This window comes from Cavia porcellus, unplaced genomic scaffold (assembly GCF_034190915.1).
Source record: "Cavia porcellus strain 051 isolate PalLab524CR breed Dunkin Hartley unplaced genomic scaffold, mCavPor4.1 scaffold_21, whole genome shotgun sequence".
NCBI lineage: Eukaryota > Metazoa > Chordata > Mammalia > Rodentia > Caviidae > Cavia > Cavia porcellus.
This window is the reverse complement of record NW_026947504.1, coordinates 16534737-16560355: the sequence shown is the minus strand read 5'-3', so window position 1 is coordinate 16560355 and position 25619 is coordinate 16534737. Positions and strand designations below refer to the sequence as shown.

The window sequence follows — 25619 nt, the reverse complement described above, 5'->3', positions numbered from 1 at the left end:
AAGCCAGTGAACAATACAAAGGAAGAAAACAGACTGAGAAATAAAAAAGAGATCTAGAAATTACTGTTGCAGTTGAGTACGGTGATACATATCTGTAATTCCACTCTTGGGAGGCTGAGGCAGAAGGATGAAAACTTTGAGGTCAGGCTGGGATACAGAATGAGATGCTATCTAACAGCAAAACAACACATTCCAGAAGTTGCTGTCACTGGCAAAGACTGGAAAACAGGTGGAATGGATTATCACTCTGATCCAACAGTACATTTGTGTACAGTGCCATGGTTTCAATGATCTGATACTGACTCTGCAAAAAAGCTGTATAATAGTCACACACTTAGCAGGGTGTGGTGGTGCATGCCTTTAATCTCAGCACTCAGGTGGGAGAGCAAGAGGATCATTGAGAGCTCGAGGCCAGTCGGGGCTACATAGTGAATCCAGGCCAACCTGAACTACATAGCGAGATACTGTCTCAAAAAGAAAACGTTACACACCTGGGACGGCATTTGACATGTTCTAAGGCAGTGCCTTTGTCTAATTTGTACTGAAGATCACTGGAGATGGGCAGGCCACTCATGTGTGTTTAGTTTGCATCTAAACTTCTTGCACATATACTCAAAACACACTGAATAGTAACCGTTTCTTGACTAAACCCTGTGGCTTAACAGAAAGTTATTTTTCAATCCATCTAGAGCTGTCTACCAACTCAGTTGTTATTTTTCCCAGTTTGTGTTCTACCCTTTCCAAATTTTCTTTCTCTTGCTTTTTCTCTTTTCTTTTTGGTTAGGTAGTTGGGGTTCTACTCCTGTGTCCCTCACTAATATTTGTATGATCTTGGGCAAGGTGTTTTTCCTAGAGTAAGGCACAAGTGATATGTGTGAACGCACTTTATAAATTTCACTAATGAACTAACTAGATGATCGTTAAATTTTTCTCAAGTTCTAAAATTTTTATTTAATATATTTTTAGTGAATTCATCTGACCTAGGAACCAGCAATTGTGTTTTGGTACTTTTAAGGCTGTTTCTATTATACCAGGGTTGCTGCTGATTGAATACGTACAGAATGATTTGTAATTTTAAAGTAGCAGCATCTAAAACAGATAATTCTTTACTTGCTTACGCTGAATGTTACTGTAAATGATACATGGATTGTTAAGAAGTTTGAGTCATAGCCAACATCTAAAAACATCATTTCCTACACTTAAACACACACACACAGAGTTTGCCCTTCTTAGAGCTAATAAATTTAAAGCTTAAAATGAATCCAATTGAAATCACATTTGCAAAGGCTGTGGCAACTCATATAGTATTTCAGTATATCACCATGCTAGAATAGTGACTAAAGATGGCAGGAAACAAATGAGGACAGATATCAGAAAATTATATATATATTTTTTTCTGATATGTGTCTATATATATATATATATATATACACACACATATATATGAATAAAAATTATACACACACACACACATATAATCTCAATGTTGGAAGCATGCTGAAAGTTGATGGGTTCCCCAAGTAAGACTTTATGGAGCTGGGATCTAGCTTAGTGGTACAAGTACCTGCCTTGCAAGCACACAGTCGTGAATTTGATGCCTGGAACCAAAAGAAAAATTTTGTGGGTTTACAACTGCTCCAAAAAACAAAACACTGAAAAAGGAGGTCTAATTGTTGACTTTTTACTTTGTCAAAATTTTTAAAAAACAACAGTCAGCAAGGTGTGGTGGATCATGCCTATAGTCCCAGCACTTGGGAGGCTGAGGCAGGAGGATTGCTGAGCATTGGAGACCAGCCTGGGCTACAAAATGAGCTCAAGAGACCCAGAACTGCAGAGGGAGATCTTGTCTCAAAAGACCACACACATACACAAAATCATCATCTACCATCAGTATCACTTTATAAAAAGGCATAATGATACATGTGCAAGAAAATATCAGAAGATTGTGAAATTAAGTAAATGAAAAATGTTACATTTGTATCTATCCATTTCCATAGACCCTTGGGAACACCCTCCCCACCCCTACCACAAAAATTGAGAATTTGTATCACTACACCCAAGAATTCCTCAAGGTGAGGAATTTATTCAACTTTGAATGCCTATCACAGGAAATCAGCAGGAAACTATGCCCTGGATAACTCAAGCAGTTTTTTTTTTAACAGTCACACACACACACACACACACACACAAGCAGGTTTTTTTTAACAGTCACACACACACACACACACACACACAGGAGCGCTGCCCACTGGAGATAGCTCCCAGGGGCTTCACCCTGAGCTAAATCTCCAGCCCTTATTTTTTATTTTGACGCAGGGTCTTGCTTAATTGCTGTACATATTGCTCAAATTCTGCTTAAATTTGGGATTCTCCTTACTCCAAATGCCCAGAGTACAGGGATTACAGAAATCCACCACCACACCCAGTTACTTTTTTTTTTTTTTTTTTTTTTTAGCAGACTCTAACACCAGAGGATTTTAAATTAGTGAACACATGACTTAGAGTCACCAAAAAAAGAATGTCTGATAGTGCTGATTTGATAAGTCAGGCTGTCTAGATCTTGGAGGTGACTCCAAACTCCATGCTAAACCTTAGGGAAAGTTTCTTTCCCGTTTGGGCAATATACCTTCCCAGATAAACCCCATTACAATTTCAGCTTTCCGAGTTGCACTTAAACTCTTTATATTTACTCTCATTTTCATTTTTTCTCATTTACATTTTAACAAATTATTATATTAGAGTTGTTTTTCTGTTTAAATTTTTACAGCCGATGCTAGATTCACATTACAGATGAGAACGTCAGTCATGAGCTTTCTTTTGTGATTTACCAAGTCCGATTTTCTCAGGTCAAATTTTGTAAAGAATAGGGTCAAAAGTTGACGCTATAGTGGGTATGAGGCGCACACCTGTACTCCCAGCACTCAGGAGGCTGAGACAGGTAGATCACCGCCAGTTTGAGGCCAGCTTGGTTTACAGTGAGTTCAAGGATAGCCTGGACTACAGTGAGACGTTGGCTGAAAAGAAATAAATTAAACAGAATGACCTTTTGACCAATTTTTAGAATATAAAAAAGAGGAAAGTATTGTGTGGTTTAACCGTTGTCAGTTTTCATTTTTATCCTGTATATTTTCAATATAACCAAGATACGATTCTTTGAGGGCTTTTGGGGGGAGGGCAGGCAGTAACAACTTTTACTATGTTCAGTTTTGTTTTGGTTTTTTACTGATGTCAACTTTTCCTGTTGCTTTTATTACTAAAATTTCTTTATGAAGCAAGCGGCTGTTAGATGTATAGTCTACGGACAACAAGAAGACATGGCATCTAAGCAATCTCTGCTTCCCTCCTTTTCACCTCCTGTAAAAATGAGGGTCTCTGACACTCCGGAGAGACCAGAATTATAACCACGGGTTACCAGCGCAGATCTGCTGAAACCAGAGGCCCTTCCCTTCAACCCAGCTCGCCGAGGGCTGCTTTTCTCTTCCTCTCCACTAGAGGCGACAACCGCTTTCCAAACGGAAACGAACTGGCGCAGGCCCGCCCAGGGGAGTGGCCCGAGAAATATCAAAGGTTAAAAATCGTCTAAAGACAAAAGACTAAGGTCAGTACCCAACTCCGAAGCAGGTCTGCAGCTTTTATCTCCGCGGTAATACAGGTGACCCCTTCCCTAACGTGACCTCCAACCCTCTAGCCACGGCGCCTCCACGGACACCAGGTGGGACCCAAGTGACTAACAGGTAGCAAGACTGAAACAGTCGAGGACCGGAAGTGGAAGAGAGCCCGGGGCGGGGGTGAGGCTAGGCCACGCTACGGCTGCGCAGTCGGCAGGCGTCGCAACGCGCCTGCGCGGCTGGGCGGCGACAGAGTGACGCTCGGAGCGTAGGCCGCCAGTCTCACGGGTCTGGTTCCGCCCTCTCTCTCACTGCAGACCCTTCGGGGCTAGAGCTCGCGATCCCCTTCCCAGAGTGCCCTGCGCTGTGAAGAAGCGACTCCCGGGGACTGGGGGCATTTTGTGTTGGTTGGAGCCGGAGTAACAAGATGGCGGCGTCAGCGGAGTGACAGGGGTCTCCCCGGGCTGGAGTCGGCGGCAGTGGTGGCAGCGATATCGCCGCCCTAACTCACCGCGCCCTTATTCCAGCCCGCGACGCTGCAGTGAAAGCGAGGCAGCGGCAGCCGCCCGGAAACAAGTAGCCTAACCCAAGTAACAGCAAGAAACGCCTCACAAACTGCGGCCTGGCTAAAAAAAAAAAAAAAAAAAAAAAAAAAAAAAATCTGACTGAGTAACGGCGATCGGGTTTCCCCCGGCCAGTTCTTAGCCCTGTAACGCCGGGAAAGGCCTCCGTTTTCCCGTTCCTGCGCCCTCCTCCGTAGCCGTGCTCAGCAGACGAGCCCCAGGGGCTTCCGTCCTCCCTCAGGCGTCGGGGCTCGGCCCCGGGCTCCGGCTTCGTCTCCCAGGATGGCGAGCAGCAGCGGTTCCAAGGCCGAGTTCATTGTCGGAGGGAAATACAAACTGGTGCGGAAGATCGGGTCTGGCTCCTTCGGGGATATTTACCTGGCGATTAACATCACCAACGGCGAGGTAATCACCCGGGATGGGGTCCGGGGTAGCGCGGCGCCTTCCTCGCCCCCTCCAGCCCCGAGCTGCCCGGCCGCTGCCCACCGCGCGCACGCACCGGGGAGGCCGGCGCCAGCCTCCTCCGCTCCGCTCCGCTCCGCTCCCCTTCCCTAAAAGGGAAAGAGCCGGCAGGAGGCCGAGTCCACTAAGTTTCCCAGCTTATTAAAAATGCCTCTCAAGTGTCCTGTGGTCAGAGAGAAAAGCGGAACGGGTAAAACACTTGGATGCCCGTGTTTTCCTTTATAGTTGGTTGGACCGGGACTCCTGTTCCGGTGTGGACAGTTCCCGATGGCCCAGGTCCCCCGAAATCTCGCATTCCGGTGCTGGATGAATCGTTGCGCTGCACTTTAGATGTAGAGGACGTGCGGATTTCGTCATGACCCCCCGAAGAGGCCTTGAAGGCTGGTTGCCTCGGTTTTAGAATTACGAGAGCTTCCCCTTCCCAGCCTGCCCTCCACTCCCCCAGTAGCGCGACCTGGACCTTTGCTAATGTCTCCTCTCCTTTCCCAAGTGACATCGGCTCCTCCGTAGGGATGTTGATGCCATCACCCCCTCTTTCCCCTGCAGGAAGTGGCAGTGAAGCTAGAGTCTCAGAAGGCCAGGCATCCCCAGTTGCTGTACGAGAGCAAACTCTATAAGATTCTTCAAGGTGGGGTCGGCATCCCCCACATACGGTAAGCACTCGTGCGCACGTAGGTGACCGCCGGGGACAGTGGACTGGGGAAACGGGCACCAGCCAGATCCGATCTCGCTATCCAGTTACTGTGCTCTGGCTCCTTAAGCCCGGGGGTTTCCCATCAACCATTAGTCATCCTAGGCACTGGGTAAATTCTAGTTTGCAACTTAGTTGAAAATGTCATTGTTACATTCCACTGTCTTTACTTCCGCCGTTTTCCCTCTCCCCGAGGCTTTCATTTGTAGTTGAGCGAGCAAGTCATCTCAGGTCCAGCTCCCTACGCCGAGGGTTGACTGCTGCTCTCCTTGCGGCTGCACCTCTGATGTTCAGGGGTTTGTCCAGGGAAGTGGATCCAAGGGTGCCAGAGTGACCGGGCTTAGCCAGTTCGGGTTGCCATTGGAGCTGGCTAGGGAAATGGCTGCTCTTTTGTTGTGTTTTTGTTCCAACATGTCTTCCTCCTCCGCTTAGAAAATGGCGGAGCGACGTGACTCAACCCCATATTCCTGCCCTTTTCTCAACTACAAGTTCTGCTTGTTTGAGACTTCCTTTAGCAGCCCTGCGTGGGTTAACCCTTTGGAAAGCCAACAATGAAGCTTCAGCAGGTGGTGGTGTATAAGGAAGGAAATGACAGTTAGGTCTGTGATCTCTGCAGCAGATGCAACATGAAATTGGTTTTATTTTTTTTTAAGGCCTTTCTTTTCCCCTCAAAGGTGTTAACTACTCTCTTTTGAATAGTAATGCTTCATAATTTTAGTCCGTACCAAGTTTTAATGGGTGATGGCAAAGGCAGTTTGAGCAGCATCAGCTGTGTTGAAATATTCCTAGGTCAGTTGTAAAAGAAAGCATCACTTAACCGCAGTTTCATCAGTAATTTTAACCTGTTGAGTTGTTCACATCAAGGAAATTGTGGCGTGTAGGGGGATTGGATATTGGTGAGTGCAAATAGAAATAGTCATGATGAAAAGTGATCAGTCAGATAAAAAAGATAGTTTTTCTTTTAGATGGTTAAACGATTCTGAGTAACTTATTTTTGAGATTAAGAAACCTCTTTCCTAAGATAGAGACTAAACGTTGCTTAATAACATTTTCAGCAATACTCTAACATTTACAAAAAGAGTGAGAATGATTGAGAATTAAGTGGATTGATACATACTGTATCCTCTCCAATACTGGCTTTTTGTTTTTCAAATCCCAAATTAAGCATTGTATTACCTGCATTAATTCTGAAGTGGAAACAAGCAATATGGCAATGTACTTTTTTTTTTTTTTCTTTTCTTTTTTTATCGGTACCAGGGATCGAACTCATGACCGCCTGCTTGCAAGGCAGGTGCTTATGCCGCTGAGCTAAATCCCCAGCCCCTTAGGCAATGTACTTTTTAAAAACTTGAAAAGACCAAATTTATCTTGTGCAGCAAAGATTGTGAAATTTGGGATAATCCAGATTTGAGCTTTTTAATAATTCCCCTCCTTAATAAAAACTTAACCATATAGGGAAAACTCTTGCTTTTCCACTTGTTTTTTCCAGAATTTCTTACAAATAGAATCATACAGACAATAATGAGGTCATTTGTAATGTGGCACCTTTCAAAATTCTTTTGATATTCATCTGTGTTGGGAGATTTTATGAATTTCACAAGTTGGACTTAATGTGTTTGAAATAATCTTAAAATGATTGAACATGTATTTTCAAGGCCCAAGTTAGGAACATTTTCTTTTATCTGGTAGCTTTTTATTTCAAGACAACACCAATATAGACTAGTGAGGCCAATGAGTAAGATGCTGAAAAAGCATACAAATAAATGAAATTAACTTGTGAGCAGACTAATAGGTACCTGTTATAAGGTGGTGAGTGCAGAGAGAGTTATGGTAGTTACAAACTCTGTGGGTGGAGCTAAACAGATTAACCTGCCTTTCAATTTAAGGCTTGCTAGGAGAGGATATGAGATTTCAGGATCTGGCTCTAAGGAAGAAAGCTTAGTGAACTGGTTTGGGCATCCAAGAATAGTGTGTGGCTCCTGGGAGTAATGTTTAAGGCAGAATGTAATTGGCTAAGGGTGGGGAAAGCATGCATTGTTTCAGGTATGATAGGGACCAGGTACCTAGGAACAAAGGTGGTTCACTGGTTTAAAATAGTGAAGCGATAGTTTTTCCACTGAAAGACAAAAGAAAGATTGACTGGAAATTATTTGGATACCAAACCATCCGTCTTCCTATCTTCTTTGTTCCTCATTATTTATGTATCACCTATATGTAGAATTTGCTTTACCAATTAAGTATTTATTTATTAATATTGAACTAAGTTGACTGTTTAAACAGGCAGACTGTATTACCCAATCTTAGAAGTATGACATAATTTCAAAAAATGCATTTTTTTTTTTTGCCACATTTACTCGTTGCACCCCATCCCACTCCCGTGTTTATTGGATTTTTAAAGTGCTGTGCTTTGGGGTATCTTAAAACAAGGGCTTAAAATTACCTGGCTTGCATAGCTGCTGACCTGCCTGATCAGGTCCTTCCTGTGTAATTTGAGAGGCCTATTATTAAGTAGAAGCCTAGTGTACAGTGTAAAAGCAATGAGAAAGGGTGGCATCCAGTCCTCGATATTGTAAGGAACTAAATCCTTGCAGAATTGACATTTGGAAGCCCACTTAAAGTTATTATGTTTCTGTTATAGTTCTTTTTTTTCCTTTTAATTGAATTAACATGTTCTTTAAAGGAACAATTATGGTAAACAGAAGAGTGCTTATCCTATGCAGTAGGTGTTAGGATTGAACTCAAGATCTGGCAGGTACTATTGACTAATGGTCCAGAGTCAGTCTCTTAACTTCTTTGAACCTCTCAGTTTCTTCAGCTATAAAAATAAGATTGATTTAATGATTTTCTAATTTTGCTAGGATGATAAACAGAAAACTTTGGGATTTTCTTTCTTTGGTGTGGTTTTTTTTATTTTTTTATTTTTGAGACTGAGTCTTGCTTTGTAGTCCTGGTTGAGTCCTCGCTGTGTAACCCAGACTGACCTCCAAACCCATGATCCTTCTGTCTCAGCCTTCCAAGTGCTGGGGGATAGCATTGCAGGTGTGTGTATCTTCATATGTGGCCTTAATCATGTTTTTTGTTCTTTCCCTAAAGAATGATAAGTATTCCAGCAGATAATGAAGTACTAATTAGTCCTTGACCTTGACTGTTAAGAGCAATTTAAATTGTCTTTTCGGCACTAAATGTATGCTCAGTAGCATTTTTTGAACTGGATAAAAACTGAGAGATGTACATAACCCAATTGCTCCTCATCACCATACATTAAAAGTTAGATTGTTGAGTCCCAAAAGTATTAAGTCTTTCTTTCTTTCTTTTTTTTTTTTTTTGTACTAGGAATCGAATTCGGGACCTTGTGCTTGCCAGGTAGACACTTAATGCCACTGAGCTGTATCCTCGACCTTTATACTGTTTAACTAGATGTTTATAATTTAGGGTATACGTTCCCTTTTTTAATCCTTTTAGGATTACAGGATAAGAATTTTTGTTGGAAACTGTTAATTTGTATGTAACTTATAATAAATATTTGTGAACATATGTGAAGTATATGGGTTTTACTTCCTTGATTTCAGTCATTAGAACTAAATCATTTTGTTTCAAAATACGTTTAAGTGGTATGTGAAGTATTAAAGTTTTCTCATGAGTTGTCAGTATTCACAAAGGTTGTTTACTGTCAAGAAATCTATGATCCCCAGCACCACATGTGCACACACAAAACCTGACTAGGTTGTGCCTCAGTTGTATTACACTATGGGATGCCATGAGTTCCTTTTCAATTACCAGGTCTATAAACAAAATAAAAATAAATTGAGTTTTTAAAATAAGTCCTTGATTAGGATGTCATGGTGCCCACCTGAGTTTGAGGCCAGCCTAGGCAAGTTAACAAGACCATCTCAATAAAAATAATTTTAAAATGAGTGAGTGGGAGTGTAGCTCAAGTGATTGAGTTCTCCAGTACTACAAAATAAATCAGTTCTTCAATTTAAAGAAACATCTTGCTGGGGTTATAAAAATACTTCATAGTTTTAAATGCATGAATACCTGATTTAAAATGATGTCGTTTTCCCTTTCCTCTATGTATGTATATGTGTATGTATGTGAATGTATTTTATTTTATTTTGAGACATGATCTCGCTGTGCAGCCCAAGCTGGTCTCAAACTTGAGGTGAGTCTCCTGTCTCAGCCTCTGAGTACTGGAGTACAGGCCATGCCAGGCTCTGTTACTGTTCTTGGGTGGCTCTTAACAGTTTTAGAGGACCAATATTTTTTTTTTTTTTTTTTTTTTAAGAGGACCAATATTAACAGAGTTTGAACTGATGCTGGCCTAATGGGATTTTTAAAAAAATGAAAGTGCAATTTACATGCAGTGAAATTTGCAGATTTTAGTGTGTGGTTGGATCTGTTTTGATAAGTGCGTCCGCAGCTCTGTTAGATAAGGAATAACTTCTCTTTTTGCATATACAGACTGCTAATCATTGGTAAGTGACATTCTGTGACACATAAGGTTAAATTTTTTTAAAAAGGTTTTTAAATGATAGTTAACACAACTGGATTTGATGTGTTGCTCATACCGAAAACTGCAGGTTATTAATCTATCAACATGGAAGTACACTGTAGGATTACCTGACAAAATAATTAGATGGTTGGGGCGACTGCTCAGTGGTAATTAATATCTTAACCTTATTCTCCACCTTTAAAGAGCGGTCAGTGAGTGATGGATGTGTTGTGGCTCTTCTAATAGGGGCTTTGGAAGTGCTATACAAAAAGATTTAGCTGAAGAGTATATTCTGATCCTCTGTTAAAGGGAAATGGAAAAAGCATTTTGAGTCAGAGTTTGGGTTCTGTTTGTTAGCTGTACTTTTTTTTTTTTTTTTTTTTTTGAGACTGGGGACAGTGGTGGCTTTATTGGCCAGGTGACTACTTGAAGGCAATGATGAAGCATGAAGAGTGGGTAGCCCTGATGCCAGGCTAGCCATGCTTCATGGGCTTGTAGGGAATGGAGAACTCACCTATATAGTGGCCATTGATCTCCATCTGGTTGAAGGTCCTACCATTGTAGACACTCAACCATCTTGGGCAGAAGGATCATGTCCCAAAGGTGTGTCTTCACCACTTCTGGCCTTTCCATGGGTGGTGCTTCCTTTTTGGCCTTCCCACAGGCACTTCAGCAAGTGCTACTTCTGCCAAAGTCTGCAGCTGTCATGGCACTGTAGAGCTGCTCAGCTGTTTGTAGATATGCCCAGCAGTTGGTCAAGGTCCCTGCTGAGGTAGGTAGACTTGCAAAAGGTTCCTTGCTGCTTCTGCTCCATCTTGCCACATCTTTGGAAAAGATGAGATTCTGTAGTTTTTAATGTTAGCTTTCACTTAGAAATTTGAGTTTTAAATGCATTATATAAATGGATAGAATCAGTAGGATGAAAGATGTTTCTTCCATTCTCTGATGCAGTTATTCTAACTGTAAGGTGGTATAATTGCCTTTGATTTTTTTTTCATTGATAAGTACTGTTAAAATAAGGGAGTAGTTAGTTGAATTCATCGTGGTTATTCTTTTTTCCTCCTGTATGGAAGAAAAAAGAAGAGAATCAAACATTATCCAGATATTGTATATAGTATCTTTTTAATTATTACAACAATCCTGAGCCAAACTTGGTACCACAGGCCAGTAGTGCCAGCACTCAGACAGGGGCCTAACTGCATAGCAAAACCCTATCTAAAAAAACCCAAACCAAACCAAAAAAAACCCTGTTACTTGGGGTGTCAGGTAGTAAGTATGTCAAAGAGGGTTGATTTAGCTAAAGTTACATCATTAATGTATGATTTGAACAAATCTTCTCCTCTATACAGAAGTTCCTACATTTTGCTGCACATTGAATTCACATAAGTCTTTAAATATATAGAGAGACTAGACTCTTACTTTGATATTTTGATTTAATTTCTTTAGGATGTGACCTAGGTATTAGGTGGTTTTTTTTTTTTGGTCTTTTTTTTATTTTTATCGGTACTGGGGATGGAACTCACGACTGCCTGCTTGCAAGGCAGGTACTTAGGCCGCTGAGCTAAATCCCCAGCCCCTAGGTATTACTTTTTTAAATGCTCATTTGGTGATTTTGTTGGACCCCAAAGTTCAGAAGCTACTATTTTGGGTATTAATTGTCGTTGCCTTCTTCTTAACCCTCATCTTTTCCTGGAACTACATCTCAATGAGGTTGTGTTTTTAATTTATCTCTTTTATGAATTAGAGTTGTTACTTTGTTAGACTATGTTTTGCTGTGTTACCCAGATTGACTTCAAACTCAAATCGTCCTGCTTTGGGTTCCCAAATAGCTGGGGTTACAGGCAGGTTACCACCATGCCAGGCTGTATTCTTTAATGAAATTCTGCTGAAAGTTACAATTACTACACATATTTATTGAGTTTATACATACATGAATAGTGTATTGTTCAATTCCTCATTTTCTAATTTTCAGAAACTAGTTATTTCTATTTCTTAAGTATTCAGTTGAAGCTGCTACTAGTCTGGCCACTAATTTATGAATGGAAATGTGGCTATACTAGATCTTTTAGTTTTGTATACTGATATAAAGGTACTACTATCTATGGTCATAAAAATCTGACATGTTTTGACTTCATAGTAAAGACATACAGGGGATAATATTCAACTTTAGTACTTCTTAGAATTTATAAGTAATAGTGTTGACCCTTTGAAATTTCTTTTGACTATAGGTTAGCAACATTGTGAAATTGTTTCTTGCAACAATTTTTTACTGAAGAATTTTTGTTTAAAGAAAGAATGAAGCAACATAGTATAATATAGTACAAACCACCCATATATTTCATTTGCACCATTTTTAAGTGTGAAGAAGTTTGCAAAACCTTCTGAGATTGAGGTTGTTTCTGTGTAGTGTGTGAGTATCCTTTATCTAAAATGCTTGGTACCAAAAGTGATTCAAATTTTGAAATATTTATATGGACTTTATTTAGTAATTGAAGGTACTTATTCTGAAAATCTGAAATGCTTTAAAATCTGAAGCACTTAGAGCATCAAGTTGGCACACAAAAGGTTTTGTGGTACTCAGAATTGAGCCCAAGGGTTCACACATGCTATGCATGTACTCCAGTACTGAGCTACATGCCCAGCATTCCACTCTCCCTTTTTTAGAATTTTGAGACAGGGTCTCCCTCATTTGCCCATGCTGACTGATCAGCCTCCTGTATATCTGGGATTACAGGCATGTGTTCATACATTTGACTACAAAAAGTTACAAGGTTTGTATTTTTAGAAGCATTCAATCTGTATTTCAGCTCATCTCTGAAGCGTTCTAAATTTTTAACCTCTGTTAACTCCTCTACACTGACAAATTATTCTGTCCTCATGGTGACATTTATGGAAAGAGGAGTATAAGGCCTGATTTAGAGCTACTTCATTGGAAAGTAGTAGAGGGAGCTGGAGGTTTAGCTCAGCGGCATAAGCGCCTGCCTTGCAAGCAGGCAGTCATGAGTTCGATCCCCGGTACCGATAAAAAGGAAAAAGACAAAGGAAAAAAAAAAAAGGAAAGTAGTAGAATAAAATTTTATAGACTTTAAGTTTCAGATTTTTCAAGTCTTGGTTTCATTAGAGAAGTGTCTTTAATACATTGTCCTTAGATTTGAATCTAGAAATAATGAAAATCTAATTAGACTGGAGTTCATACTTATAATTTCGTTTTTCCATTGCCTTACTATCCACTTTAGTATTGATTACTTGGGTTAGTTCGTGTTTGGCTGTTCACTCATGATTGAAGTTATTCTTACCCTCAAGTTCCATTAATTGGAATTGTAGTGTTCACATTTTTGAATTTTTATAATATTAATACTTTGTATCTTTCACAGAAGTGGTATTAGCTTTTATTTAAGGAAAACTTTGGTTAATGGTTGTCTCTTTAAGGAAATCTTGGATTGATGGTCTTGGTAGACACAACATATTTCATAATACTTTGTAATAAGTGTTTGATTCAGCTTCTGTATTATATATATATGTATACTGACTGCTGGCACAATCTAAAATACAGGGCACATTTTAGCAAGCAGAAATTTTTGAGGCTTATATTTTGAGCATCTGGCATGGTCTGAGATAGTGTCAGTGGTTAATTTGTCTCCTACTGAAAATTAAGAAAGATACCTAAATCTCAAGCATTGAGGATATGAATGTTTCCTTACTATCAAGAGGATAGTATATTTAGTATGAGCCTGAAAGAGTACCTGGAAGCATATTAGAGCTTGTTGTCATTGGCCAGGTCACTAGGCCCTGTTAAGGTTTTTATGATATGAGTGAGTCCTGCTGAGCCAGCATTTCTCAAAGCCCAGTCTTGTGTAGAGCTTGTCAAGAAACCAAGTTTCTCTGTCTTACATCCATTATTTGGCCAGTTTTAGAATAGGAGTAGAAAATTCTGTTATTTCCAACAATTGTCCTCAAGTAATTTCTGCCCAAAAACCAGAGAACCACTTTCAGAAATTCTGTACTGCAGTTTAACAGTCCATTGTATTAAACAACTGGTAATAGCAAGTTTTAATGAGGGATATGGTTAATGTAGCAAATGCTATCATCTCTTAGTTGGTAGCATTTTATATATATTATTTGCTTTTCATAGTAAAATAATCTCTTATTTACATAATGCTTTATAATTTATCAAGTACTTCTACGTAGATAATTTCTGTAAAACTTCTTAGTAGGTAGAATAAAGAATCTTAAAGGTCTAAAGGTATGTAAATCAGTGATAGCACTTTCACTTAGTATGCACAAGCTCTAAGTAAACACTAGCATCTCAAGAAGAACAGAAGGAAGAAAAAGATGAAGAATCTTTGACCAATGAGTAAAAATGACTCAGAATCACAGAGCAAGGAAATGACAGTCAGAACTAAAACCTGTGTTTCTGGCTGCTTGCTGTGTCCTTGGTACACTGTTACGTATATACGTACTTTTAGTTTAACCAGATTCCCACTGGGGCGGGGGAAGAGGGTAGTGGTTAGGGTTAAACCCAGGGCCATGTGAATGCTAAGTAAGTGCTCTACCATTGAGCCACTTGCCCAGGCCAGCCCTTCCGTTCTTAAACTCAACTCCTGATTTACTGGACCATTTTTAATTTTCTGATCACTGAGAGCTTATTTTCATGAGTCTTGCTTAGTTCTTTATTATTAGTTTAGGTGTGTATAGAACTTGTAGATATTCATGTATTCTTTCAGACTATGTGGATCTGTTCTAGTAGGTTGTGTTAGCTTCTTGTTGGCTCTTCCATTTTTCCCTTTGCTGTATCTTCATACAACTTCACTAGCCCGGGCCTTGTGTTGTTTTTCCTGTACTTGGCAACTTGAAAGTTGCATCAAACTTTAAAATAGTTAATTGTTTTCTCTTACTCATTTTCTCCACTTATATAGAGAATTCCAGTTAATTTTGTCCTGTGTGCTTTTCAGATACTGTTTACCTCAGATACTTAGTTCTAATAAAAGGAATTTGATAAGCCAATTAATGTAGGGCAGGGGAATTTTTCTCTCTGTGTGTGTGTTTGAGATTGAACCCAAGGCCTGGAAAGAACAAACATTTTTATGTGCATGTCATGTTCTCTTATTTTGAAAGGGGTATCATTTGACCCTTGAGAATTTGAGAAAATTGGGGGAAGGGGGCTCAAGTAAGTAGAATGGATAGTTTGGTACATTGAGCAGAAGGATAGTAATTTGGAGCCCATCCTGGGCAGCTTAGTGAGCTCCTGTCTCAAAAATCAAAGAATGAGTCATGGATGTAGCTCAATGTGAAGTTCTGGGGTTCTATCCAACCTCTGCAGGAAAAGGAAATGAAGGCTTTAAAACAGTTTTACAAAAGGTTCAGTGATACTTAAAAACTGAGTTAGTGACAAACATTTCCTGAGATTATCATGTTATCAGAATTCTTTTTACTTTATTTTCTCTTCTAAACCTAATTTTCCAGTTCCTTGCAGTAGCCAAATGGCCCCAAATAAAATTCTCTAGTGAAAATTCTTTTGACCCAAATATATCAAAGGTATTTCTGCAAGTTTTAATTTGATGGTGTTTTGTTTTTATGGAAATTGTATTAAAAACTAATCGACTTCATTACTTGGGAGGCTGAGACAGGAATTTGATTTTGTAACTAACCTGGGTTACAAAATGAGTTCAAGACCAACCTGAACTGCTTAGTAAAACCCTGTCTCAACAAAGACGAAAAAAAAAAAACCTAATCCAAAAAGAGAGGGGCTGGGGATTTAGCTCAGCGGCATAAGCGCCTGCCTTACATGCAGGCAGTCGTGAGTTCGATCCCTGGTACCGATAAAAACGAAAAAGACAAAAAAAAAAACCACACAAAAAGAGTATGAGTAAAACATTGTTACTTACCTTTGAAAGAATATTTTGGAAACTGAGTTATCAGTGGGTAGAATGGCTGAGAAAATTGTAACATGATTCTGGGTTTAGAAGAAAGAGCAAGTTAGCTATGCAGAGTGGAACACCTCCAAGCACCTGCTGCCACACTGGGCACTTCCTACTCAGTCTTTGCCAGTTAGAATCTAAATTGTATTTTAAATGCAAAATTGCAAGCAAGAAGGAAATGCTTTGCTGAGTTTTTCTAATAGACAAAGGGGGGGCGTTTAAGCTCAGATCATAAAATTTTTGATGTGTTATATTAAAATTGAAAGTAAAATGAAGACCAGGAAATAAAGGAACAAATACAAACAAGGAAGCTTGAAGAAAATGAGTTACATGTAGCACTCTTGTTTATGATGACTTAACATCCAGAAGAAACTTTTGTTGGGTATTTATGAGCACTGAAGAGCTAGCACGAATCAAAGTGTAGCTGAACCTGCCTTGCATTTTTGGATCCTCTTTTTCATAATAAACAGCATTAATAAGATGGAGTTTAGTAAGTGCTGATAATTGCCTAAATGCCTGCACCTTCCAGAAATAATCAACTAGTAGGGCTGGGGATTTAGCTCAGTGGCATAAGCACCTGCCTTGCAAGCGCTTGGTTGTGAGTTCGATCCCTGGTACCGATTAAAAAAAAAAAAATCAATTAGTAAATGTAATACTAAAAGAATAGGTGGCTTGTGAGACTGGTATTTAAATTCAGAATAGAAAGTGTTTGAAACCTGTTGATTTAGGGGAAAAAAAGAATCCCACATATCATGATTATAGTAAACAAGAGGAATTAAGGGAATATAGAGAAATGTAAACAAGAATTGCCTAAAGGTGATTTGTTTGGCCTGGATAGTTTGGGTATTAAGGATGGGAAGAAGTGATATGATTTTGAGGTGTAGCTCTGTATTATGGATGGCAAAGTTAACATGGTTAATAATGTCACAGGGAAATATTAGTGTATAGGAACATTAAGGAAATTCAGAGAAAAGAGCACAGGGCATCTGGAACTGTTAGCAGTAGTGTTCAAGGGAGAGAATCAGAACTACCCTATGATAGTTCTGATCGCCTATAAAAGATGCTTGATGATAGATTGTCAAAAGTCTTAAATTTGAAAGATGTATCTGGATACCTTACATTAAATGTGTTCCAGCACTGATTCAGTGTTTATACTTCTTAGCTGTTCAGTAAAGACTATATTAATAACCTAAAGATGGAGGAGATAAATGGTATATAGAATGGTGCTGACAAACCTTTTCAAGCTTGCAGTGATAATAACCCAGAGTGGCACATGTGCAATAGTTTAGCCTCCACATAGGAACCATAGGAAAAGACTGTGTGTGTGTGTCTGTCTGTTTGTCTGTCTGTGTGTCTCTATAGATTTTGTTGTCCAGGTTGGTCTGAAACTTGTGTCTCAAGTGATTGTTTTTTTTGCAGCCAGCTAAAACTGTCACTTTTAAAGTTGTGTAATTCAAAGACAAATTGATGCTTCTTTATGATGTTACACTATACACTGACTGAGGGAAATGTTTTTACATTCCTTATTTTTTTTTTTAAATTCATCTACCAAATCAGGCACTCCCTATTCTTTTGAAACCTGTAATAGCTAATTCATTCATTATTATTTTTTGTGTGTAAAACATTGGATGCTGGAAATAAGGGTTGTGAACAAGACATAAAATGGCAGTGCCTAGTAAGCTGACATCTGAAGTGGAGGATCTACATTAAATGATTACTATTCTTGGGGGCTGGGGATTTAGCTCAGCGGCATAAGTACCTGCCTTGCAAGCAGGCAGTTGTGAGTTCGATCCCCGGTACCGATAAAAATGAAAAAGACATAAATAAATAAATACTATTCTTTGCTCTATGTGTGTCCTTAAGTGATTGAATGAGAACTGTGTCTGTTTGAGAACTTTCATCTGAACTGCACATTGTAAGAATTACACTGATGTATTGTTCATGAAAGCCCAGGGTCTTATAGCAATAAATTTCATTTTTCCAAGACATTTCTTCTTTTTGTGTTTTTTGTTTTGTTGAGTCTCAGTGTAGTGCAGATTGACCTTGAATTCACTGTGTAACCAAGGCTGGCCTTGAACTCATGATGATGCTTCAGCCTCAGCCTCCCAAGTGCTAGGCTCACAGGTATTCACCACCACACCCAGCATATATTTTCATTTTTGGAAGGGGATTTTTCAGAGAAACAAAAACTCCCTAATTTCACATCTTCAGCTATAATAATACAACTGTTCCTTTGTTTTTTGTTTTTAATTCTTTAACCTAGGTGTCACTGAGTGCATTCCTAAAACATACAATACACTACTTCTCAGTCCCCATGTCATTATTTCTTCATCTCCAGTTCCCAATCGCATACTGGTGTTGAGAAATACTGTTAAAACATGTTTATTATATCCCAGCGACAAACTTTTTTCTGCCTTCTTGATCAGACTGTTATATATTCTTGAGCATTTGCTTGGCAGGAGACCAGTGTCATAGTATTTTTTAGACTGGTTTAGTTCCCTTTGACCTTTAGTCTAGATTCACCGGGTTTTTGTTTTTGTTTGGTACCAGTGATGGAACTTCAGTGTCTGGTGCTTGCCAGGCAGGCACTGTGCTGCTGCGCTGTATCTCCTGCTCGTTTGAATTCTCTTAACATTTTTGGTTCCCTCATGGCTTTGAGCTTGTATCTTGCATTTGTGTTTTCTGTGTATTTGTTTTTAAACTAGATTTACATGGATGTGAGTTTGGAGGAAAGTAGAGCAGAGAGGTGGACCTTGCTTTCTTATTAGCATATTCTTTGGACCTTAAGTGCCGTTAATATTCAAAGTAAGGAAAGATGATTTTTATCAGTTTGAACTCATTCTTTAGCCTACTGATAAATAGCACTGAAATCTAATAAATTTAAGTATTGATTTAAAAAAGTAGAAAGGGGCTGAGGATTTGGATCAGCAGCACAAGTACCTGCCTGACAAGTGTGAGGTCATAAGTTCAATCCCCTCCAAGGAAATAAATTAAAAAAATAAAATAGAAAATGAGTCCCTTGAACATTTTTCCTTTGAGCATTTTAACGCTTTCATGTAGTAACATAATGAGAATAAAATGCAAATGAAACTTCATTAATCTCACAGATAATCTGAAGATGTATAATATGCACATCACTTGAATAGTATATTTAGTAATATCACATGTACTTCACATAAAAATGTGTAAAGGTGAGAGAGCCTAAATTGAAGGCACCTGTTAAATGGAGATGTGATGTTCTTGTGTTGCTTTAGTTCAGATTATCTACAAAGAGGTTAGCATTTATTACTCAAATTCTGTGAGACTGTTCAAAACAATATAGTAAGCACTTTGCAGCCAGATATAGAGCCAAACACCAAGTAATACTACATGAATATTATACTGTCAGGAGGTTAGAATGTAGAAATAAGCAATAGTCAATGGAGTGAAATTGCATGAAATGGAAGACCTGTGTAGGATAGCTACATGAGGAAGGTTTGTCTGCTATCAGGCTCTTTTTTTTTTTTTTTTGGTCTTTTTTGAGATGGGGGTCTCTCTATGCAGTTCAGGTTGGCCTTGAGCTCACTTTGTAGCCCAGGCTGGTCTCGAACTGGCAACGATCCTCCCACCTCAGCCTCCCAAGTGCTGGGATTACAGGCATGAGCCACCACACCCAGCTGTATCAGGCTTTTTTAAAATTTGAGATTAGAAGTAGAAAGAAGTTCTGGAATAGGAATGGAAAATAGGAGGTAATGGCAGAAAGCAGGAGTAGGATTTGAAAAGCAGGTCATTCCTGGTTCCTAATCCATTCACGTACAATGATAGTCTCAATATGTAAGTTTGTCCAGGTAGAAAACATAGATGGAGGGTAGAGTGTTAACTTTAGAGAAGTAAGCTGTATATTCCTTGAAGTGGAAAGAAATGAAAGAAACATCTGTTGAGTTTAAGGAGATGAAAGTACCAGTCTTTGTAGAACAGAGCAACCCAATTATTTTGAAGTTTAATAGAAATGAGACAGTCTTTGTGAGAGTTGACTTGCACTTTCCTTTCAGCCTAGTTGATTTTTCTTCCTCTCACTTTTTTTGCACTTTATGAATTTGTTGTGATTTTCAAAAAAAAAAACTTGTATTAAATTCATATTAAAAATCTGCTACAACTCAAGCTGGGCAAAATGACACACCTGTAATTCCAGCACCCAGCAGGTTGGGGTAAAATGATTAAGAATTTGAGGTCAGCTATTTGGTAAGACCGCATCTCAAAATATATATACATAATTGTTGGACATTTATAGATGTTACTGACAACTCTTACCACAGATTTGTGGCTTCAGTTAAGTAAAACCAAAAAAGGAAGGGAAACATAAATTGTGTTCTGTGTGTTTAGTGGCATTTTTCCATGTTTTATATCTGGCAAGTAGTTCACAAGAATGGTTGAAGTGGCCTATTGCAGTGGCATACATCTGTAATTCCAGCTATAGGCACACTTGCGGCCACGCTAGGCAATTTAAACTCCTCATTTCAAAAAAATGTTTTAATGTCTAAGGGGATATAGCTCAGCTGTAGAACAGTATGCTTTCATAGTATGAGCAAGGCCCTGAATCCAATCCCAAGTACACAACAAACCAGGCAAAAGTGACAAGAATGAATGTGAAGCTTCTAAGCTTACGCCCTTTAGGATTTTTTTTTTTTTTTTTTTGTACTGGGAATCAAACTCATGACCTCATGCTTGCCAGGAAGGCGCTTGTGCTGCTGAGCTAAATCCCCAGCTAAGATCTTTTACTTTCAATGTTAGATTCAAGAGTTAGGGCTCAATTAAAAGTTTATTTATTTATCTCAGGTACTATGATTGAAATTCTGCAGTTCTGCTAGATGCCATCAGTGGATAATGGTTATGGGTATCCAAAACTATGAGTTAGAACAGATTGGTTTTTGGTCTGGATTGGGTTGTTGTTTTGTTTTGTTTTGTGGTGGTGATTCTAAGGTTTCATGCATGCTAGGCAGGTACTTTACAAATAAAGCCACATTGTCAGTTAAAAAAAAAAAGCGTAGATGACCATTTTTTAAAAAAGAAACCAGAATGTCACACATGTAGCTAACTGCATTTTCTACAAAAATGAAGTTATTAAAATATTAAATTCTGATACTTTTTATCTTGATTTTCTTTGAATCAATAACATTAGTAAAACAGCATGTTAGAACAAAATCTCAAAAAATAACAATGAATTAAGCCATGAGATTTCAAAAAATCCTTTTTTTGAATACTTAAAAAAAACAAACTTAACTATAGTATAGTAAATCTTAGTATCAATTCTGTTGCTTTTTGGAATTGATGAAGTCCAGTTTCTGTTTTACTTGTACACTTTTTAAGATGGAACCTTGTTAAGTTGCCAGGCAAGCCTCCAACTTACTCTCCTTGGCTGAGTCTCCCAGGTAATTGGGATTATCAGTGTACAGCATTGTACTGGGCAACTTCAGCCATTCTTGAAAACTACTTTCCAAATACTTTTAAAAAAAATATTTTATGTCCTGGCTAGTTTTCTTTCCATGCAGAATTTGTTACATGCATAAGTTTGAAATTCAAGTAGATACTCATAAACATCGAAATTTGAGATTACTTACTGTGTGTGATTGATTCCTAGTCCTTGGGGTAAATGAAATTAACACTAGTTCTTAAGATATTGGTGATGTATTAAATTTATCCATAATAATGGAGCAGTAGATAATTAAAACATGATTCGCGTCATCTGTTTGAGTTAATACTGGTTGCTTGCTGTAAAAATGTAACTCTTCTTAAAAATAATCATTAGGTATAGTTTGGTGGAAAGGAGAACCAGGATTATGATCAAAGAAATTTACTTTCTGAAGCATTTTGGAGTGACTTCTGTAGCACTTATTTCTTCAGTTAAAAATTGATCTGGGGGAATTAAGCAATTTGCCTAAGGTCAGAGGACTCAGTGGCAGATGAGTATAGAAAATCAGCTGCTCTGGCAAGGAGAGTTAAGTCAGAGTCAGCCATGCATGTCTTTTTAGGATGTTGGGGTCACGAAGAGAAAAGAAATCTTAACTACTCCTGTTTTGTATTGGGCAATGTAGTTAACTGGAGGATTCGTCTCCTAAATAGAGAGCTTATCCTAAATAAATATCCTTATAAATATCCTAAATAAATATCCTAAATATCCTTAACCAAAGAAGAAAAACCGTCTTTGTCTTGGGGCTTTAAGAATGTAATTTTTAAAAATTCATGATATTAAATGATAATTAGAGTTTTATTATAACCTTCACTTCTCTTTTTCTCTTTTGTTAGGTGGTATGGCCAGGAAAAAGACTATAATGTGCTAGTCATGGATCTTCTGGGACCCAGCCTTGAAGACCTCTTCAATTTCTGTTCAAGAAGGTTCACAATGAAAACTGTACTTATGTTAGCTGATCAGGTATGTGAAATTCTGACAAAAAGAAAAACTGAAAATGCTACTGTGGCATTTCATGAATTAGAATATTACAATCCTTGTGTCACTGTTTAACATTTTAGGAAAAGCAAAAGGGATTTGGTACCCCACTGTTACAGCATGTGGTCATTCAAGTGTACCACCCTACTACCCTTATAAATATTTTCTCTGATTATGAGAAAGGATCCTTATAAAAGCTATACTGTATTTTTGAGCAAAGAGAGGCACAAAAGTGATTTAAGGAAGAATTTGTTTCATTAAGTAGATGTTTCTTGAGATAATGATTTTTCATTTTTATTTTTGAGGGGTGGTTTTTGTTTGTTTGTTTTTTGTACTGGGGATCGAACTCAGAACCTCTCACTTGCCAGGCAGGCGCTTTTGCTGTTGAGCTAAATCCTCCGCTTCTTTTTAACTGGAAATCGAACTCGGAACATTGTGCTTGCCAGGGGGGTGTTGTGCTGCTGAGCTAACATTTCTTAAATATAGATTAGTTGTCATGAAGCAAAGTGATGATAAACAACTGGCATTTGAGGTAGAATTTTAGAAAGTTTATAAATTCATATTGTTAAACAGTGTTCATTTCCTGTCTTTAGCACCTGATTTCCCAAGCTTTCTTAAATATAAAAACTGTGTGGCTTAAAACAAAATAGTAATAGCAAATTGAGGTGTTCATTTGTGGAATGTATTATAAACTCAAGCTTCATAAAGTTAATGATACCTTTCAGTGTGTTTTAACTAACATATGAGGTAAATCAATAAAAGATTGATAGCTTATTTGTTGTAGGTCCAGTTATACTAAGCATTTATACAGTGAACATATATGAGAGTCTACCACTGTACTTAACTATTGGAGGGCACGGGCTAAGAAGTCCCTTTCCTCTCAGATAGAAAGATGGTTAAATAAATTATTTGAGTTCTGTGAAGGAAGTATGTATTGGGTACACTGGTAACATGAGATAGAATTAATTTCTGGAAAGGGGTTGCAAGAAAGCTTTGTTTAAGCCAGTTAAAATCTTGTTCAATAGACATTAGCTAATGCTAGAAGTTGTGTCATTATTGTTGAATTGACTTTTTCTTTCCTTCTCATGTATGTGTGTTTGATACTGAGAATTGAATCCAGGACCTTGCAAGTGCTAGGCAAGCTAACACTCAGCTACATCCCCAGCCCTTCTTCTGGGTTTTGTACATGTTTATCATTATTCTAGTGAAACTGATTCTTACTAAATTGCCCAGACTAACCTCAACCTTAACAGTCATCTTGCCTCAACCTTGCAATTTTAGTTGACCTTTTCCCAGTGATTCAACAATCTCAAGAATGATGGATATAGCCAGGTGTAGTGATGCACACCTGTAATCCCAGCACTTGGGAGGCGGATGCCGGAAGATTTTTGCAAGTTCAAGACCAGCTGGGGCTACAAAGTGAGCTTAGGACGATCCTAAACTGCATAGCAAGACCCTGTCTCAAAAAGACAGACAGACAGAAAGATGGATATTGCTTAACAAAGACAAGTATACATATTAAGTGATCTAAATATTTTGTTTCACTTTCTGTAATGTAAAAGTTGCTACACCAAAAGGGTAATACTTGTATTTTGTAGAAACTTGCTGCTTTGAGGGTGTAAATAGTTTAAGTTTTGCTTCAGAAAGATGCAAAAATAGAGTATGATTTAAAATCTGTATATCCAAGGTAATAGGATTTCTGAGGGGAATAGGGACAGATGTACTACTGAGAAGAACAAGAGTATATGAGTAGAAAAATAGTGTTAATAGTCTTTAGATTTGCGATTCCTTTTAAAATGTAACTTGTTAGAAAGAGACATATTTGGTAATATAAAAAGCCAAAACTTCTATTGCATACAAGATTCTGTAAATAGCTAAAAGATATATTTTAAAAGTAAAATCTATTGTCGCAGTAGATAAAAAAGATTGTTGTATGCAGAGAGCTCCTACAAATTGAAAGGAAGGGCAGTGGGAAATACAGCTCAGTGGCACAGTGCCTGACTAGCAAGTGTGAGATCATGAGTTTGATTCCCGGTCCTAGTCAAGTTGGTCAGTAAATGTTGAAAGGCATTTGAATGTTAACTACCAAAATGAAAAGTATGTATCACTTCACCCCCTATGATTAAGAGTTATATCAATAGCAGTAAAAACACTAGTGGCTAACAATACATAAATATGTTGATAGCATCATTGAGTATAGGGAGAAAAATTGGGAACAGTACTGTGAGTAGGAGAAAAATTTATAGCCATTAAAAAGAATATTACAGAACTGAGGATGTAACTAACTGATGGAGTGTGTTCTTCACATGCATGTAGCCTTGCATATGGGTATGGAAATACATTTGTAAATATCCCTAGCACTAAAGGTAATAATTAAGATATTTGTCTTGAAATAATTTCTAAGACATGAAAAAAGTGTGTCAGAATGACATGTTAGTATGAGCATGGAGAAAAACGGGAGAAATTTTTTAATGCACAAGGAAAGAAACCTGATGTGTAGGTGTCTCTCTGTATATAAAACATGTTTATGTTGTAACAACCAACTTCCAGGAACAGGGAGGGGGAATAAGAGGATATTACAAGTTCAAGTCCAGCCTGGGCAACCTAGTGACTCAGTGAGACCATGGGCTCAGTTTCCATTATGGAAGGCAGTGGGTGTAGTGTCAGGAGTAGAGGGAACAAAAATAATCGAACGCTTGGCTGTTTGAGATGGCAAGCTGCTTCTACCTGTATTTGCTGGCTAGTCAACACCCCTTGCTCCTAAGTACCCGTGTGTATAATTATAAGGATAGTGTGGAAGTAGGCTTTAGTAATGACATACTTTACTGATTTTTTGTTTTTGTTTTTGTATTGGCAATCCAACCCAGGACCTTGCAGATGCTAAACACACTGAGAGGTTTATCATTGCCTCGCCATGCTGTTCTAACAGGTTTTTAACCTACCATTGCCTCACCGTGCTGTTTTAACAGAGGTTTTTACCTACAATTTAAATAGATCCAAATATATTCTTTATACAATTTGAATGTCAAAAAGTTTTCTGTCAAATCAGACCTCTTTTTAACCATTAATATTGGAAAAATAAGCCAAAGGTTTTCTATGAGGTTTGATAGAAATATATAATATTTAAATTTTTTTAAAACTTCACTACAGTAAGAGACACATTGTCATTAATCTCCCTCAGACTATTTCCTGCCACTTTGGACAAATGTATTGTTGTTGTACTCTCTGAAGCAGTTCTGAAAGTATTTTTGGTGCCTTTATGAGATATGATAAAAAAATATGGCAAATGCTGCTGCCAAGTGCCGTCAAATAGAAAATGACTTGTAAAAATGTATGGCACTGCAACTTCTGATTGTTCCCCAAAATCAAAGGGATCATGAATAGTAATTATTATATTGAGGCAGACTCGAGAGCATTCCTGAAGACACTCACAAGAACCAAATGCCAGAACTGCTTCAGAA

General features: G+C 38.3%; 1 protein-coding gene and 1 pseudogene across 3 annotated transcripts in view; one reads left to right on the top strand and one right to left on the bottom strand.

Moving 5' to 3' along the window:
- Positions 1-3588: 3588 nt before the first annotated feature.
- Positions 3589-25619, top strand: part of Csnk1a1 (casein kinase 1 alpha 1) — a 44260-nt gene continuing 22229 nt past the window's right edge. The window contains exons 1-4 of one of the 3 annotated variants that reach the window (XM_013141027.3): positions 3589-3712; positions 3926-4576; positions 5180-5286; positions 22017-22143. In XM_013141027.3, the coding sequence (XP_012996481.1) occupies positions 4454-4576; positions 5180-5286; positions 22017-22143 (357 nt within the window). In that variant the 5' untranslated portion in view covers positions 3589-3712; positions 3926-4453. Of the gene's footprint in view, positions 3713-3777; positions 4577-5179; positions 5287-22016; positions 22144-25619 lie in introns of those variants that run through there. The other 2 variants (XM_013141028.3, XM_005006986.4) reach the window with 2 other exon arrangements.
- Positions 10239-10630, bottom strand: LOC111753698 (small ribosomal subunit protein uS19-like; annotated as a pseudogene).